General features: G+C 39.5%; 1 protein-coding gene across 1 annotated transcript in view; it reads left to right on the top strand.

The window, feature by feature from the left end:
* Nucleotides 1-212: 212 nt before the first annotated feature.
* The window catches only part of LOC149302716 (receptor-type tyrosine-protein phosphatase beta-like), a 56186-nt gene continuing 37258 nt past the window's right edge, over nucleotides 213-19140 (top strand). Inside the window, exons 1-4 of the mRNA XM_089481949.1 lie at nucleotides 213-267; nucleotides 5341-5736; nucleotides 10184-10407; nucleotides 18776-19046. Of these exons, the coding sequence (XP_089338075.1) occupies nucleotides 213-267; nucleotides 5341-5736; nucleotides 10184-10407; nucleotides 18776-19046 (946 nt within the window). The remainder of the gene's footprint in view (nucleotides 268-5340; nucleotides 5737-10183; nucleotides 10408-18775; nucleotides 19047-19140) is intronic.

Raw genomic sequence — 19140 nt, 5'->3', positions numbered from 1 at the left:
GGTCCCGGACACACACACACACACAGCAGAAAATATGAAATCAATGCTGAAGACTCGTGCTGCGCGGAGTAAAGTCTCCCCAAACAATTGAATAGAAGGAAGTGCTCGTCACTGACTTTTTCCCTCCGTGAAGGCGCATTTCCTTCCTAGCCTTAGCTCCTCTTATCTAGCTTGCCGGAGAGAAGCAATGGCTTGCTGCAGCTAGGTGGGAAATGGGTGCGTTTATACGGGCGCTGCTGGCGGGCTGCCTCCTCTGGGAAATCACAGGTAAGTGTATGGACGGGTTCCGGGGACCGCTCCCGCGTGGACGGGGTGACTGGGATGCCGGGGGGACGTGAGGACACACACTGCAGTCTCACACCGACATCTGTACCGGTCTGCAATCATATCATTCACTCCCCGGAAGACAGGCTGCCGCCACAGCTGGACCCTTACACATGCACACATTACCTATATGTATATGTTACATGTGCAATGCACACATTACCTATACACATAGATTACATGTACCATACACTCATTACCTATACACATATGTTACATGTACCATGCACGCATTACCTATATGTTACATGTACCATGCACACATTATATGTATATGTTACATGTACTGTGCATACATTACCTATACCCATATATTTCATGTATGATGTACACACTACCTATACCCATATATTCAATGTATGATACATATATTACATATACAATGCACACATTACCTAAACTGATATGTTACATGTATGGTGCACACATTACCTAAACTGATATGTTACATGTACTTGTGAGGCTGGGACTCAATGTGATGATAACATGCTGTTTACAAATTCATATGATCCCCAAATCCATAATGCAGACTTGCGAATAGCTATTGGGGCGCAGATACCTGTTGGCAGTATCGCCCCATTGTCAGTGTCAGGCGGTGCGGAGTTACAGGTGTTTACAGATGTTGAGTCCTATTTATTATTTGCACCTGAGTGTATTCTTGGTTGTCCTCAAAGATCAGTCCTACAGGTGATGTGGGGGCAGGTTCGGGGGCCTTGCATGTAAAGGTAAAGCCGTGTCACAGGCCAGACATTCCCTGGGTGTCACTCTGAACAAACAGTATGTGTGACATTTATTATTACAAAACATTCTCGGATGTTTAGAAAAACAATTGCCAGAATGCCAGTCACTAAATTATTTTGGAAGTCATATAACCTACAATTTTTGAAACACTGATTTATAGTCTGGATTACATATAATATAAAACAGAATATTCCAAATAATTGTTCACATGTTTTCATTGCATACATTCTTTTTTTTTGTTTTATTGGTTTTAGAGGTTTATAATTCTCAAAATGTCTTTTTAATCCACAACATGCTGCTAATTAACATTAAACATATGTTAAAAAAGTGTATTAGGTCTCTCTGGACATAAAGTTGGTGGTTTTCAAAATGTACTGGTTTCAGTTACAGTGACATCACTAAATATATACTGCTTTATGCTTTATATTGCACCATATTAAACATATATATATGTTTAATATGTATATATGTTTAATATATATATATATATACAACTTCTATTATATGGTTTTATATATATATATATATATATATATATATATAACCATATTAAATAGAAGAAATTGTGAAGTCAATGTATTTATTATACATAGTCTCTTCCTACTTGGCAGTAACATTTACCTTTGGAGGTAACTTGGAGTAACATGGGTTATATTTGTTATATTATATTTGAATTATATTATAATTTTAATGGCAAAATTGTCAGAAATATATTCACTGTTTACCAAATCAAACTACTCAATGTTTTCTTTGCTAGATGCATGAAGTTTGTTGCTTCATGTACATTGTTTGCCCAAATGTTGCACCGTTAACACCATGGATGTCATATTGTTTGTAATCACCGGTCTGAGACTCTCTCATATACAGCAATAGAATACGGACATTCTATAAGAATACAAAATGGACGACCATCTTAGATTTCAAAATATGCTTCACAAAAAACACAACTAGGTCATATTCCCCCCCAAAACAAAATTCATTATTGATCTGCATCTCTTTTTTTTAATTTCAAAGTACAAGGTACCGTTATTAAACTACGTGGGATAAACTTATCTTTGACAATTGTTTCCAGCCCAAGAAAGATGCATGTCAGATATCTCCTCCACTTCAGTATTATTTCTGAAAATATGGCATAAAATCACCCTGCTAACTCTGCATCCTTTCTAAAAGGTACCATTACAATGGATTCAAATATCACATGTTTTATTTCCTAAAATACACAAATTACATAATATTCAGAAATGTAGTTTTGGTGTACCAATGTGAAGCATGACTTCACTTTACCAGGAAATGGTTGTCAGTCAGGGCAGATAGTGTACTGAGAGTTTGCCTCTCTCTTTACAATGGGTTATCAATGAAAAGTGTGCCATGTTCCACTTTCTATGCACTAAATAACTCCTAAAAATAATAGATTACATAATGCATCATATGGTGTATTATATATATTTATAGGGCTGAAACAAAAAATCGATAAATCGAGTGATCGATTCGTTGTTTACTTACCTCCGCGAGCGTTCCCCGCTTCTGCAGTCTCCGCCTTCTTTTAGTTACTTACCTCCGGAACGCGTCACGTATTCTTCATGTCTGTGCGAATCGCTCTGTGCGAGTGGCTCCATTCGCACAGAGCGGTTCGCTTCGGGGGTGGGGAGGGGGTTTCAGGGGATGCAGGGCAGGGTGTGAGTGTGGGTGCAGGGCAGAGTGGGGGTGGGGATGCAGGGCAGGGTGTGAGTGTGGGGGCAGGGCAGGAGACTGGGTGCAGGGCAGAGTGGGGGTGGGGATGCAGGGTGTGAGTGTGGGGGCAGGGTGTGAGTGTGGGTGCAGGGCAGGGTGTGAGTGTGGGTGCAGGGCAGAATGTGGGGGCAGGGCTGGGTGCAGGGCAGAGTTGGAGACTGGGTGCAGGGGCAAAGTGCTGGGTGCAAAGTGCCAGGGCTGGGTGCAAAGTGCCAGGGCTGGGTGCAAAGTGCTGGGTGCAAAGTGCCAGGGCTGGGGCAAAGTACTGAGTGCTGGGTGCAAAGTGCTGGGTGCAAAGTGCCAGGGGTGGGTGCAAAGTGCTGGGCGCAAAGTGCCAGGGCTGGGTGCAAAGTGCTGGGTGTAAAGTGCTGGGTGCAAAGTGCCAGGGCTGGGTGCAAAGTGCTGGGTGCAAAGTGCTGGGTGCAAAGTGCCAGGGCTGGGGCACAGTTTCTTGAACAATAATAGTCCACCTCTTTTCAGAATGTTTGGGGTTATTTTGTTTTATAAATATTGTGTTTGGGTTCTTGTACTTTGAAAATATTGTTTTTTATTACATCATAACAAAATAAGAATGTTAATGTAAATTTTAAGTTGTTTTTTAACATCCAGTTCATTAAATTATTTTAAATAAACGAAAAATGTGCATATTGTTTTTTTTATCCGATTAATCGATTAATCGAAAAAATAATCGGCCAACTAATCGATTATTAAAATAATCGTTAGTTGCAGCCCTATTATTTATATATTATGTGCATATACATATATAATACTCAGTCTAAAATTGAACGTAAACAGACAAATCAGTTTGAAGTTTGCATGTAGTATTGATGTGTGAGTTCTGTCCACAATTTTATCTGTGTCACAAAATTTAAGCTGCATAGTCGTATAGACTGCATGCACCTGTGTATTTTATTGTATATTCTGTCAGGTAGCCAACATAGAGGAACGTTAGCAAAACATTTATGTATGTGTGTGTGTATATATATATATATATATATATATATACGGTATATATATATACATATATATTTATACATACTGTATAAATATATATATATATATATATATCAGATATAAGGGTAAAAATGCTTTAGTTTTCAGATCCAATTTGTTAGCACATAGACTTCATTAAAATGAAGTTTCATAGTCTTTGTAATATGAATAGTGAATATTAAATTTACAGTGTTTATTGAATTGTTTCCCGCATTTACCCCATTAAATGGTTACATTGCCCTAGCTATGCTCTTTAGATTTCACTTTTATGAATGCTTTTCATATTACCATTACAAACAATAACAGTGCCATTGCTGTCATACGGTCTATAATATGGCACTGAGGTAAAATTTGATCTGTGCTACATAACTACTACTACCACTGCCATTTTGCACATGAATGCAAAGGTCAAATTATATTGAACTTGGATGTTTTTCTAAAGTCTCTATGTTGGCTACCTGGCAAAAGAGAAAATACAAATTGCACTGCCGCATTCAGTCTACACAACTACACTGTTTTGTGACAACACACATCCACGTGTGTGCATACAACTCTCACATCACTGCCACAAGAAAACTTGAAATTTCTATGTCTGTTTGCTTTCAATTTTAGATTGAGTATATATATATATATATATATATATATATATATATATATTAGGGCTGCAACAACTAATCGATACTGAAAATCGAATTTCCTTATTGATTAGTTGAATCGATTTTATCAATTATAAGATGAGGGTTTTTTTCAGAGCAAATGCTCTAAAAAATACCCCTCGTTTTATAATCCGACCTCAAATAGAGGTTGGATAATAACACTAAGATCCAGATCCCCCACAGCGCTGCAAGGGACCCGGATCCTTCTCTCTGACAGCTGGTGGGGGGAAGAGTAAAGATTTCATAGATGACAAAGGAAGGGATTTTTTACAGTAAGGACAATAAAGGTATGGAATTCACTGCCAAAGGAGGTGGTGTTATCAAATACATTAGATGCCTTCAAAAGGGGTCTGGATGTATTTTTAGAAAGGCATGAGATACATATAATAGAATAACATTCATATTTTAGAGCTGATGGCAGAATTCGAAATAGCTTAATTAGGGTTTTTTGCCCTCTTTTTGATCAAGAGTATGAAGGTTAGGTAGAAGGGTTGAACTTGATTGACTTTTTTCAACCTTATTTACTATGTAACTATGTAACATATCTATCACAACTGCTGCACAATGTTGGGTTATTAGGTTAATATACAGTATTATTCTCCAACTTTTAACCTTGTTATCTGATTCTTGTATAATCCTCATTGGTATTTTAAGAACAGTAAAATACTGTACCTCAGGTGTCTTTGGGGTATCGTATGAACTCAACAAGCGCATTTATCAAGATTACAAAAGTCTGGTTTTACAAGCTAATTAATGGTGTCAGCTACTCCACATGTACAGAATAGCAAAGTTTGTCTAAACTAATTACACTTGATGTTTTAATAAAATGCATTTAATAATTGTCTGTTACACATTGTTTTATCTTTAGCTGGCATGATTCTCTTTTCTTTTGTAGAGAGTTTTTTGATCTTCCATGACCAGAAAAATCTGTGTCTTATTGGCGGTAAGGTGGTCAGTGTTGGAAAATGCAATTCTACTCATCGGAGCCAGCAATGGAAGTGGATGGACAATGGAAAGCTACTAAACTTTAAGTCAAGCTTGTGTCTTGGCATGTCCAATTCTTCAGCTTCTCATTTTCGACCAGCAGTTTTGGTGGATTGCAGTTGGGCTCCAAGGTGGACTTGTCACAGAGCTGATCGCGTTCTTGAAGTGTCAGAAACCTTGCTCTTCCTAAGAAAACAAGGCCAAAGAGTTGTTGTTAAGAAGGGAAGAAAATATCCAAACACCTGGATGAGGATTGAAGTGGATGAAAACGGAACTGAACTTTATAAAAACATATGTCTAGATGAGGGTGAGTTACTTGCCTATTTTCACAGTTATACATCAGGACGATTGAGCTTCTTTTTTATTTGTAAGCCTACGTTAATAAATTGAGGGATAATTATATAATTCTAATAAAGTATATTTTTTTGCTACTGACATCTACCTGTTAATACTGAATGGAACATAGAGTGTTTGGACAAGATTTCTTATTGAACTTGTGAAAGTTCAGTCTGATAATATCACAGCACATGTTAATTTTTTTAACTGTTTTCTGTTATTTCACACTTGAGATTACAGACAGTGATTTACTTCCAGACAGATCAATAAAACCTATATTATTGGGAGTAGAAGAATAGTAAAGACAGGCATAATATGATCTTTACTTGTTTTCCACCAATAGAAACTATATGAATATGCCATTTTGGAAAGATTTTCTGCTTTCCAAATATGTGTTTAGTAGTATAATCAGAGTTATCGCATATAGAACTTTATTATAAGGATATGATTTTCAATTTAAGTCATAGCACATATGCCTCCTAAAAATAACACTGGATAAACTAGATGCTTAGTTGGAACTACTGCAGAGCTGCTTCTGAATGGCAAATTGTTGGCAAACTAACGCTAAACTAATTTACATGGGCTTGGAAATTAATCTTTTCAGATTGAGAAATACATACAATTTACCATAGGTATCGTGGATAAGGTAATATTTCATCTTACTTTACCACTTGGATTTTAGGCACCCTACCTATTGACCATAAAGTGAGGTGATCCTCCCCTTTCTTTGTATTTCAGTGAGAGCTGTTCTCATCAATGTTCCATCTAATTTTGTTAACAGATTAAAATAAGCAATAGTTATCAATATATTAGAAATAATGGTTTGGTTAGGAAGTGAGTGCTTTGGCCCAACACAGTTCTTAGCTCATGATCAGAGAAGAGTCTGCTCTCGTACTAAGCCATGTTTACTATTTTAGTTTTACTTATGCAGCTGGCAAGTACGGTATGTGTTGACTTGCGTGTGGCGATTGTCAGACCACTGTCAGCTCACTAGTCTCTATAAGATCACCTTTTCCATATATCTTGGGAGCAGCCATGTTATCATCCATTTCTTAGGATGTGCATGTTCAACCCTCCAATAACTTATATTTCAGCTTTTTTGATGTTTATGATTGCTACTTAATGGTTCTGGTAATCTTTATCTGGCTGTGGTGAGGAGAGGGATCTGACAGGACAGGGAATTGACTAGTTGCACTAGTGCTCACACCATTAGCCACAAATCTGATCTTCTTTCAGGTATATTAGTAGTACCTCAAAGGAAATATCTATTAAATAATTGATTTAAGCTAAAAACTATGAAGATGACACTTCCCTTTAATTTTGTACATTAAAATCACTGGCCCAATTAATCTAGTTTTCTAAACTACACCCATCTACACTTTTTGTCTTACAAGTGTCAGGAGCTATAATATCTTACCACCCTGTAGCAAGGCTCAGATCACTAGCTGAAAAGGAATATAACGCATATAAACATACACCATACCTTCCAACATTTCAAATGGCCAAAGAGGGACCCTAACATTTACATACGCTGCTGAGTTTTGGCACAGCCTCCTAGCATGTAATCCACATTGGCCCTTCAAGTTCAGTAAACTAGCCCATAACCTGTGGTCAGTAGTTACCAGTACTTTTGACATAAAAATCAACAACTATCACAAATAGAGAAATATCACTGCTCACTAGCAATGCATGCACAATAGATTCACTTGTAGCTTGCACATGATGTTTAATGCTCCAATTTAGCATCGAAGTTAATTTCCTCTGACTCATTTCTGCAATATTATTTCAGAAATATCTGAAAAGAGCATTTAGAATGGAATGCAAATGAGATTCTAATCTATCTGCATATTTTGACTACTCAATTACCTTCATTTCCCACACCAGCTTATTGACTATTTTGTCACAGGTTATCTTTTATTTCAAATCATGTTTATATAGATATATATCCAATTTATTCTATAAACCCTCAAAATGAAAGGTATTCTTTTAAGTATGTTTGCTGCAACTAAAAGCAGCATTATCTCATGACCTTTCCATGAATATATTTAATCAAGGAAATTTTTATCCCAATTATAAATGCTTAACTCAGTTTGCTGCAACAGAAACTGAAAGGGCATCTTAAAAACTTCTGAACTGTTTATTTTATTTTTTATTTGGAAAAAATATTGACTACATAGAGTACCGTATTTGCTCGATTATAAGACGAGGTTTTTTTCAGAGCAAATGCTCTGAAAAATACCCCTCGTCTTCTAATCGGGGTCGTCTTCTAATCAGACCTGAAATAGAGTCTGATTAGGAGACTAAGATCCAGATCCCCCGCACCGCTGCAGGGGACCTGGATCCTCCTGTCTCACCCCCCCCATCATACACACTTACCGGTGCTTCCTGCTGTATTGCCGGGGCAGCGGGTTGACGTCTACGCGATCCGCGTAGACAACGTCCGCTGCAGCCGGAAGGAGGTGTGGCTAGCAGCGGGGGTTGTCTGCGTCCGTCGCGTAGACCTTCCCCGACTGTCAGAGATCTCTGATCTCTGACAGCCGGGGAAAGTATACGCGACGGACGCATACAAACCCCCGCTGCCAACTCCACCTCCTTCCGGCTGCAGCAGAAGGCGACGTCAACCCGCTGCCCCGGCTGGAAGCACCGGTAAGAGAGGGCTGAGAGGGGAGAGAGGGGAGAGAGGAGAGAGGAGAGGGGAGGGGAGGGGGGGAGAGAGTGTGTGTGTGTGTGTTAGTTAAATGGGGGCATAGGGCATTTCTGGAGTGGCGTTAAGGGGGCATTTAATAGAGCACTCTGCCTCCTGAAATGCCTTATACCTCCCTATATGCCACTCTGCCCCATAATATGCCTTTTAACCCCCTAAATGCCAGAGTGGCATATAGGGGTATAAGGCATTTCTGGAGGCAGAGTGCTCTATACAATGCCTTTTAACTCCCTTAATGCCACTCTGCCTCCTGAAATGCCTTATACCTCCCTATATGCCACTCTGCCCCATAATATGCATTTTAACCCCCTAAATGCCAGAATGGGATATAGGGGTATAAGGCATTTCTGGAGGCAGAGTGGCATATAGGGCGTCAAAAGGCATACCATGGGGCACAGTGGCATATAGAGGGTTAAAAGGCATATCATGGGCCACAGTGCCATATTGGAGTGGCAAGCCTGGGGGCAGATGTGCGTAACTGGGGGACAGGCTGGAAAATACAAGAAATAAAAACAAAAAAAATATTTTTCTCAATCATAGCTTTTATTAAAAAAAATAGTTTACATGAATTAACATTTACTGGTAAAACTTTTTTCCTTTAGGGTCGTCTTATATTCAGGCTTTTTCTTTTTTCCTAAGTTAATATTCAGATTTTGGGGGGTCGTCTTATAATCAGGGTCGTCTTATAATCGAGCAAATACGGTATTTGATATTTTGTCTAAGTGGAACAGCACCTTTTACTTAACATATGCAAATAAAGCAGATTTGCAATTTATTAATAATACAGCAAATTAGAGCTGCAGAAGAATGAATATAAAATCCTTATAATTAACAAACACATTGTTGGGCAGGTAGAGAACACATGCTTCAGTAGTAGGGTGGGAGCCCCATCTTATTTAGATCAAACAACACTGCAGAATCCTTGGTGCCCCCTCCCATATTCTTCCATTTTAGATTTAGCTCTATGTTTTCACACAACTTATTTTGTAAATACTTTGCCTTGCTGATTTATCTGATTGTTCTGACTTGCAGGGCTGAAGAATACTGTCATATGCCCATATACACCAAACATTCTGAGCTCTGTATTTTGAGATTTTGGTCACAGTAGAGAGACCTGACTCTAGCAAAGTGTTGCAGAGGCTGCCACCAATTCAGCTCTGTCTCACTAGGAAGAATACCTTGCTGCCCGTCCCCCCATGATTCTGGCACCCCTGGTGCTTGATGCAAAGAACAGCTATAGATTTGGGCAAACGTATTCAACTTTTAAGTGTTTAAGCTCCACTTATGGCCACAGAGCACATCTTAGATTTAACTCTATTAGTGGTCTTCCCGTACAAGTCCATTTAGCGAATTGTAGTAAGGAAAGTGAACACTGGGATAGTTTGTGGTTCAAAAAAGGATTTGGGACTAATGCCCAAATAATTGCACTAATTATTATTGTACTAATAATTGCTTTATAATATTGTAAGTCCTCCTTACCTGCTGTTTCTGTAAGTCTAATTGTTCTATTCTACGGAATATGATGCCACCGTATAAAACCATAAATAATATTAATAATGCTAAACACCGCTACCTCATCCAAAGAATAAACACACTGACCTACAGCCCCAGTAATGAGCTCTGATTTGGGGAGTTCATTATGGCGCATGATAATATAAGATAATTTTTTAGATCTGAAGGTACAAATTGCAATTATCCCCTCTTTTCTTTTCAGATCCAGAACAGACTACCATAACAATAACATCAAGAAATGCATTATCTGTCACCCTTGATCCACGGGTGCTGAAAACCAGTAGTCCCGAGATGAGCACTATTAATGCTACACAACTTACCAGGCACACTGGCACAGCAAGTCCAAATGATACTGAAAACCTATCCACAACTACAGAAGTCATGATGCCTACGACAACACAGCTCTACGTCAATTCGATCGAAGAGGTAGGTTTTCATCTTACTTCAAAATTATTTATGCAAATTTTATTTTTTTCAATGTTTAGGTGCAATAAGTATCATACACTTTTACAAATTAACATAACATCTTTGTAAACATTTCATGAAAACGGTTGAAGTATGGAATAATATATAAACATTTGGGGAGCTGTTATTTAAATATGTAAATTACTTGGGTTTTTCTGGCCTACACTGCTCAACAAACAAAATGTTGTCATTTATCGTACACAAATCTTTAGCTTGCTATTAAGGTGCTGCCATCATTGTGCCAATACAGTAGAACAAATACAATTGAAACTACTGTAGAGTTTTAAGTGGTTGAGCCTACTAACAAAACTGGTAACATATGGTTTTTTTTGGCATCAAGGCAAGTACAGAATTCCCACTAGCCAGGCCAAACATGACCTAAAGGCTGAGGTTTAACTATAGCCTCACTTGCCTCCACCTAAACCCCAGCCTATTATCTACAATTATTAATAACTCCCCAACAAAATTCTGCTCATATTCACACTTCAAGCCACCCTACAAAGCCATATAAATGCTTCTCGTTTTACCGTACGAAGAAGACATTCCATCTTTTACCTAGAAATACCTGGAGTTTAAATCTGGCCTTGTGTCTGATGTAATTATTGGTACTTTCATACAAGTCAAAATCATGAGCACAGCACATTGACTCATTTTGAAATTTCAGTTTCTGAACAAACTGGATTTTATGAAAAGTTGAAATATGGCTATTCTTAATCCAGATATAATGCTTTTACAGCAAAATTTCATAACTAGCAGCGTACATCTTGCATATTATTATTGTTGATTATTATTTCATTATTTGATGCTATATAACTATTGTCCCCATATAGTTTATAATACATTACCACCAATACTCAGTATAGTGATTAGTCACTACCCCATGTAAACGCATAGCCCTTCATAGCCTGATACAGGCTGTAATTGCATACACCAATGGACACATGAAAGATTAAAGTTGACAGAGCAATCACTTTAAATAAGTTATCAAGACCCTACATAAGTCTTGTTCTATCTTGGTGGGCTGTTATAATTTACATTTTAGTGTCTTCTCAAAATTTGGCTTTCATAACCCCCAATATTGCTGGTGGCCAAAATGGCAGGGAGGGCACTACTGCTCCTAAAAGTGGGCTGGGTGGGTGGCATGGTCACCGGCGACAGCACGCATTGCTTTTTCACCTGCCTGGGCCGATATCAAAAGATCTCCTCGCTGGACAGTGTGGCAGCTACCTAGGACAGTGGGACAGTGCCTGAAATCAAGACTGTCCCATAAAATAGGACAGTTGGGGCGGCATAGGCTTTCACAAGTAATAGCACGTTATCTACAAGCTTCCTGAATATTGTGGTATTGTGCTCATTAGGGCTGCAACTAACGATTATTTTAATAATTGATTAGTTGGCCGATTATTTTTTCGATTAATCGATTAATCAGATAAAAAAATGCAATTTTTTTTCAATTTAAAATAATGTAATAAAAAACATACAATTTACACTTTCATCTCTTTATTGCAATGGCCTCTCTCTATTCACCTTCTTATTTTACCGACATAATAATAAAAGCTACAAGAACCCAAACACAGTGTTTCTCAAACTAGGTTTTAATACAAAGTTATTAGTAAATATTAATTCATATGTCAACTATTTTTCATATTTAATACAAACTATGAGAAAAAAGCCTTGTTTAATTTTTTTTATTTACCAAACTGCCCCCGGTTATGCACACCTGACCCAGATATGTTTTATGCCCCCCTGATATGCCTAATATCGATATGCCTTATACCCCCTATATGCCACTGAGCCCCCTGATATACCGTTTACCCCCAGATATGTTTTATGCCCCCCTGATATGCCTAATATCGATATGCCTTATACCCCTATATGCCCTGAAATTCATAATACCCTCCCATACACCACTCTGGCTCCTCCCCCTCCCATACACCGCTCTGGCTCCTCCCCCTCCCATACTCCACTCTGGCTCCTCCCCCTCCCATACACCACTCTGGCTCCTCCCCCTCCCATACACCACTCTGGCTCCTCCCCCCTCCCATACACCACTCTGCCTCCTCCCCCCTCCCATACTCCACTCTGCCTCCTCCCCCCTCCCATATACCACTTTGGCTCCTCCCCCTCCCATACACCACTTTGGCTCCTCCCCCTCCCATACATCACTTTGCCTCCTCCCCCTCCCATACATCACTTTGCCTCCTCCCCCTCCCATACTCCACTCTGCCTCCTCCCCCCTCCCATACCCCACTCTGCCACCTCCCATACACCACTTTGGGTCCTCCCCCTCCCATACATCACTTTGCCTCCATCCCCCTCCCATACTCCACTCTGCCTCCTCCCCCCTCCCATACTCCACTCTGCCTCCTGTCAGCAACGGAGGTTCACAAGACACCAGGGAGCCGGGTAGAGAGGCAGAGTGGCGTATGGGAAGGGGAGGAGCCAGAGTGGTGTATGGGAGGGTGGCTCCCATACACCCCTCTGACTTCTCCCCCCTCCCATACACCGCTCTGCCTTTCTACCCGGCTCCGTTACTGACAGGCACTTTCACTGCAGCTTCATAGAAGCCTCAGCGTAAGTGAAGGTGAGTAACGGAGGCTGTCTGTGCGATGCAGACCCCCACCGGCTGACAGAGAGGATGATTCTCTGTCAGCCGGTGGGGGTCTGCACGATGCGCACAGACAGCCTCCGTTACTGCCCTTCACTTATGCTGAGGCTTCTATGAAGTAAGTAACGAGTCGGTAGAGAGGCAGAGTGATGTATGGGAGGGGGGAGGAGTCAGAGGGGTGTATGGGAGGGGGGAGAGAGACGGAAGTGAGAGACCGGCCGACAGTGAGGGGAATTCAGGTCCCCTGCAGCGTTGCGGGGGATCTGGATTCTAGTGTTATAATCCGATCTCTGTTTGCAGTCGGGTTATATAATGAGAGGAGTTTTTCAGAGCATTTGCTCTGAAAAAAACCTTTTTATAATCGATAAAAATCGATTCGATAATCGATAATGAAAATCGTTGACAACGATTTTCATTATCGATTATTATCGATTTTATTGATTAGTTGTTTCAGCCCTAGTGCTCATTCACACAACAAAAATAGTCACAAGAATACAGTATAAGGCACTATTGGAATCAATATCAAAATGTGTGTGATCCTTGACCTCAAGGGCTAGGTAACAATATAACAAAGGGGTTTTTTTTGTGTATGAATACCGAGAGCCATCCAAACCTTTGGCAAGAATGTTTTGTTTGGCTTTATATGTTTAAGGAACAATCAACGTTTATTCCAGTATTCCAACGTTTATTAAAGTATATTCCACAACCAAAAAAAAGTATTTTGACGTCATCTGAAAAATTACATTAAAAAAAGGTATGCGTCATATGCATCAGTACTTGAAAAGTTCCCAAGACAGATCACGGTAAATTTAAATTCCATAACGTCATTATTAAAGGAATATATTTTCAATGTACACATTACAAGCTAAGATCAAAGTATTACAATTCAAAAATAACAGACATATACTTTTACTCAAGAAAAAAAAATTGGTTATGCTTTCTTCTTTTTTTCAAAAAATATATATGTTTAGCTTATCCGCCAACATTCAGCTGCGAGTAAACCTACAGATTGTGCTTTCAAAGCAGCACAGACAAAGGTTGTTCAAAGCCCATTTCCTCCTGATAAAGAGGGAGTGAAGTTGGTATTTTAAAAAAAATGTCAGGAAACCTTGGGAAAGTGTCTGCAGCTAAAGACCCTGGAGCCTGCTATTAGACACATATCCGGGCACTCCCTAAACTCACTTCCGCAGCCTGTACAGTAAAATTATTCTGCACAGGAAGACATATTAACTACTGGAGTACCTGCTGGAGGAATTTTATTGCAGGTCATATAGTGCACTTGTTTTATACAAAAATTACAATCTTTATTGAGTTTGGAAACAGAACAAGCCATATCAAACTCGCTTCATCTAAAGATCCTGTTGTTTTAGAGAATGTAGATTAAAGATTCTGTAAAACATGTCACTTTGGATCAAGTTGAGGAGACCCTCATGGAATAATCTCATCTATTGGACAAACAGCCTATAGTTTTTCCATTACTGTTTTCAAAGTTCATTTTGCAATTGTATCTTAGTTTTGTCATAATGACATCATGCTGTGACCATAAGAGTGCTTCATCACAGTACTAGGCAGCCACCTAGTTTGGCTATATGGTTGGGCTGGCCACAATGGCAGCTGTAGGGGCTACGATTAATTTCTAGTAGTTAGATCGACAGCATAAAACGCTGGGGCACAAAAAACTTTATTGTATGCATTTGGGATCTGCTAATTGAGGATTAGTTAAATAAAATGTTAGAATCAGTAACAACATGCAATATTACTGTGCATGGGCATCCACAGTTGTTAGTGTGGGCTAATATTGCCAATGTAGAAGCTATAAATATTTCAGCGATACTATATTCTGGGTCAGTGTATTTATTTAGTAACAGCCTGTGCAAGATCATTGTGTTATTGTAATTCCACAACTTTCCCAGGAATATAATTATACCATTCCAACCTTTTTTTTCCCATGGATCTCATTCTGGTGCTACAACCTTTTCTTCAGCATTTCCTTTGTGGCCTTTACTCCCAAGGCACTCCTTTGTTCTACCTCTACACTTCCTTTCTTTCTACCTAATGCAGTATTTTGGATTTCACCCCTGAGCATCTCTGCCCTGCTTATAAACATCTAGTTCCAGTCTCAAAATTCCACTGCCTCTTACTCACTGTTATCCAGAGGCAGTGGAAACTAACAAATACTAAACTCCTGTTTGCTGCATCCTCCGTTACCACACATGACAAACATGACCCTCTGCAAACAGTCCTACCATCAGCCCCTTACTTCAAGTCTATTATGGTGATATCCCTTGTGATATCCTGCCTGGATTATTGCAGCTACATACTAATTGGTTTCCCGCTCTACACCTCTTACCGCTCCATTCCATCCTCATAACTGCAGCAAGATTAATCTTACTCTGTCACCTTTTCCTCTGTGCCAATCGTTCTACTGGCTCCCGATAGCATTCAAAGTCAAATTCAAACTTCTGACCCTGACCTACAGAGCTCTTAATAACTGTGCACCACATACATGTATATATCTACCCTCCTATCCAAATACATCCTTAACTGCTGTCTTCATTCCTCTCCTAACCTCTGTTTCTTGTCTACCATCAGTACCTTTTCCCCCTTCTGTCAGATTTTCTCCATCATATGCAAATTTTAAAAGCTCTCTGAATACCTACCTCTTTTAAGAAGGATACAACCTTTTCTTCATAACACTATAAGCCAGCATTCTGTCTAAGCCATCTGAGTTGAACACCCAACGACCTAGACAGCTCATCAACCAGCTGATCCTCTTTCAAGCAGTCCTCCCCTATTGTTTCAACTGACTGTAAGCGTGTAAGAGCAGGGCCCTATTCCCGTTTTGTACCAGTTTGTTATTATTTTATTTACCGAATCTTATCTCTTTGAATCATACCTTCATCTTCTCCTTCTAAGGCATCTGTTCTCCTCCACCACCACTCTGTTGGTGTGACTGGACTTAATTCTGGGGCCTCCTCTCTTCTCTATATAAACTTCCTCCCTGGGACAAGTAATCTCTTCCTTTGGATTCCAGTACCACCTATATGCTGACACCATGCTTATTCACCTTTCCTCCCCTGACCTCTCACTCTCTCTTCTAACGCATCCTAAATGGCATACCTGAACCTTAATATCTCCAAGCACCGAGCCTCTGGTTATTCCCCATCTCCACAATTCCTGATAACTCTATTACTGTTTAGAATACCTCAGTCTACCCAATAGGCCAAATTAATTGCCTTGGTTTCAGACTTTCAGGTCTCCTCTTTTCTTCACCAAATCTTTACACCTGAGACTACCAAAATACTAAGCCATTCCCTTGTAATAGCCATTACATATTATCTACTAATTTTCCTCCCCTTTCATCACTCCAATCCATCATTAACACTCCTGCCAGATTAATTATTTTATCACATTGCTCATCTGCTGGCCCACTATACCAGTTTCTCCATTTGCTCCTTATCCCTTGCAGTAAACTGCAGGACTATTCTAAAAAAGCTCTTTTGATATACTTTATGAATTAACTTTAACTTCTATTTGGTGAGAAAGCAGAGATCTTTCCATGTGGTCTGTAGATATTTTCCTTTGACGTCCTTCACTCTCAGCCTGTCTTGATAAATTTTGTGTTAACTGTGTAATGCTGGTGGAACATTGGGATTATCCCTGTAGCAGATGTATCTATTGTGTGTATAATGTGCACATGATCTATTGTAGTAATGTGGTTATAGGGACAGAGATGTGTGTTGCCATAGTCCACCACTACTTTAGAGCACCCCAGTTGGCTTACTATATTGTATAATCCAATACCACATTGGCAAACACACTTTCTCTTTATTCTCACATAGCCTAATGGAAGCCAACATGCTTTGTTTTTATTTATTGTAAATAAAACAGACATCCTCACAGCCATTCGAATATACTTTTTAAGAGCATCTCCATGAAGAACAAGTCGATGTTTTTTGTCCTATACATATGTGTGAAATATTTATGAAGTATGCAACATTACTTGTGTAAAATGCCTATATAAGGTTCTTCTATGTATTTGCACACTCATAAGTCTGCATAATGGGACCAATTTATTCAGTATAAAATACACATAGCAGGCATACAGTGCTAAGCATGTTGGTGTGTCTGTGTATAACAGTGTGTACAGGGTATTGGTTGTCTTTTAAAGACTTTGATAGTACAGTGGGTTAAAAATTAGGCTGTAGGCATAGCTGTGTCATTGAAAATCCACGAATAGCAATAGTAATGATGTACCATCAATTGCTGTAAAGAAGGGAAGATCTGGTTTAGAATCACACATGCTACTGTATCAGTGTCAGCGTTGTTCAGGTGTTGCCAGCAGCAAGTCAATATTTTTAGGTATGTTGTAATTTGTTTGCTGTAATACAGAAAATTAAGATGCCTATTGTTGAAAGTTGTTACTGGACATTGAAATAACTGGAATATAAGATTGAAAGCATTTTTGTGTGGAATAGCTGTGTACTTATGTTGTGGTGTAAATTGCAACATTTCTCAGAGTAATAATATAAAAAGATCTGATTTTCAGCTTTCACAAACCAAAAAGAACGGGTGAAAGAGTCAGACCTTTTGGGTGAGGCAGCTTGTGTGAAATTATAATGGCCAAACATTTTATGAAAAGAAAACAAAAAGGGCCAAAAATAGCCTCGGGAAACAAGCCTGAGAGAGAAAACGAGGAGATAGGAGGAAGGAAAGCAGGGTGGGGGAGAGGAAAGTTGGAGGGAGAAAGAAACAAGATTTTAAGCAAAAGAAGGATCAAACCAGAAAAGTGAAAGTGCTGGCACAGGACAGCAGGGATTAGTGGATGGGCAATGGTAGCTCTTCACGAGGGGCAAGAAGGTTACTGAAGGTTCAGCAGTCACAGGAAGTTGGCAGGGTTGGTAGCTGCCAAGAAGACAGGCTGCACTATTCTTTAACTCCTGAATGAGGGGAGGTCTTGGCTATTGCTCTGCCTGGGCTGGATCCAGCCACAACTCCCTGCTCATTATCGTCGCTTTTAGAATCAGCCAAGGAAACTGACTCTTGATTGCGGAAGTGGATGGAAAAGCCTGAACAGACATAGACTGGGTCAGAATGGCAATGTGGGGGCTGAAAGACATTGCCTTCTATACCCTTTACTTAAATTATTCCCCTAATCGGATTTTCCTAGCTCCCCTTTCCTTACCTGCACCCCCTTTTAGAAAGAAACCACACGGATTTAGGTGCTAATTTTCTTTACTACCTGTTGAAACATTTCCATGTAGAAAACCCTGCCTCCTGTACTCACTTACCTGGAGAGAAGCCACGCGTTTCAAGTTTATGGACCTCCTTAAAAAAAAACATCTTTTCTGCACTTTGGATTACCAAGGAAATCTTTATGTTGGGGATTTGCAATGTAATTTATTATCCAGATAGGATTATTTAAATAAGATTGCTCGCAATGCTAAGATATGTGTGTGGATTGACATTGTGGATTGCGCTGAACCTCATCAAGGTGAGCACTTATGTGGATGTATGTGTAGATGTGTGCCAACGTATGCTCATATTAGCTGATAATGTGCATTTGTTCCTCACTCTCAGCATTAGATTTCAAATCTGTTTTTCTTTCTGCTTCTTCATATCTAAAATTAACAATAGTAGAATTCTGAGATGATTCCAATATTTTAATGCCATTTATATGTTCTTATGTAACATTACTTTGTGGGCATGTTCTTTTCACAGTATGTGGAGCCTGTGAAATGCACCATCAATGTCACAGATACAAATGTTTCCTCCGAGACCACTTACATCAAGTGGAGCAGTCCAGGACACCCATGTAACTTTACCTTGACTTACAGTGCAGGCAACTTTTGGGAAACCACATGCACTCCCATTCAAAAGACAAACAACACCTATGAGTGTATGAAGCCTGGGTTGGAGGCAGGAACCGTGTATGACATAAAAATCATATCTCTTCAGGATGGAGAGATGAAGAATCTTTCTCTACAAACAGGTAAGAGGAGCAGGTGGAAGTGGAGAATGCAAGGTAGCATCACATGATGTTCTGTTTGCATACATGCATCCTCCAATCACATTTAATTTCAGAG

Source organism: Sceloporus occidentalis, unplaced genomic scaffold, assembly GCF_023333645.1.
Source record: "Sceloporus occidentalis isolate IW3139 unplaced genomic scaffold, rSceOcc1.0.p SCAF_17, whole genome shotgun sequence".
NCBI lineage: Eukaryota > Metazoa > Chordata > Lepidosauria > Squamata > Phrynosomatidae > Sceloporus > Sceloporus occidentalis.
Note: the sequence above shows the minus strand (reverse complement) of the source record. Positions and strands in the feature narration are given on the sequence as shown.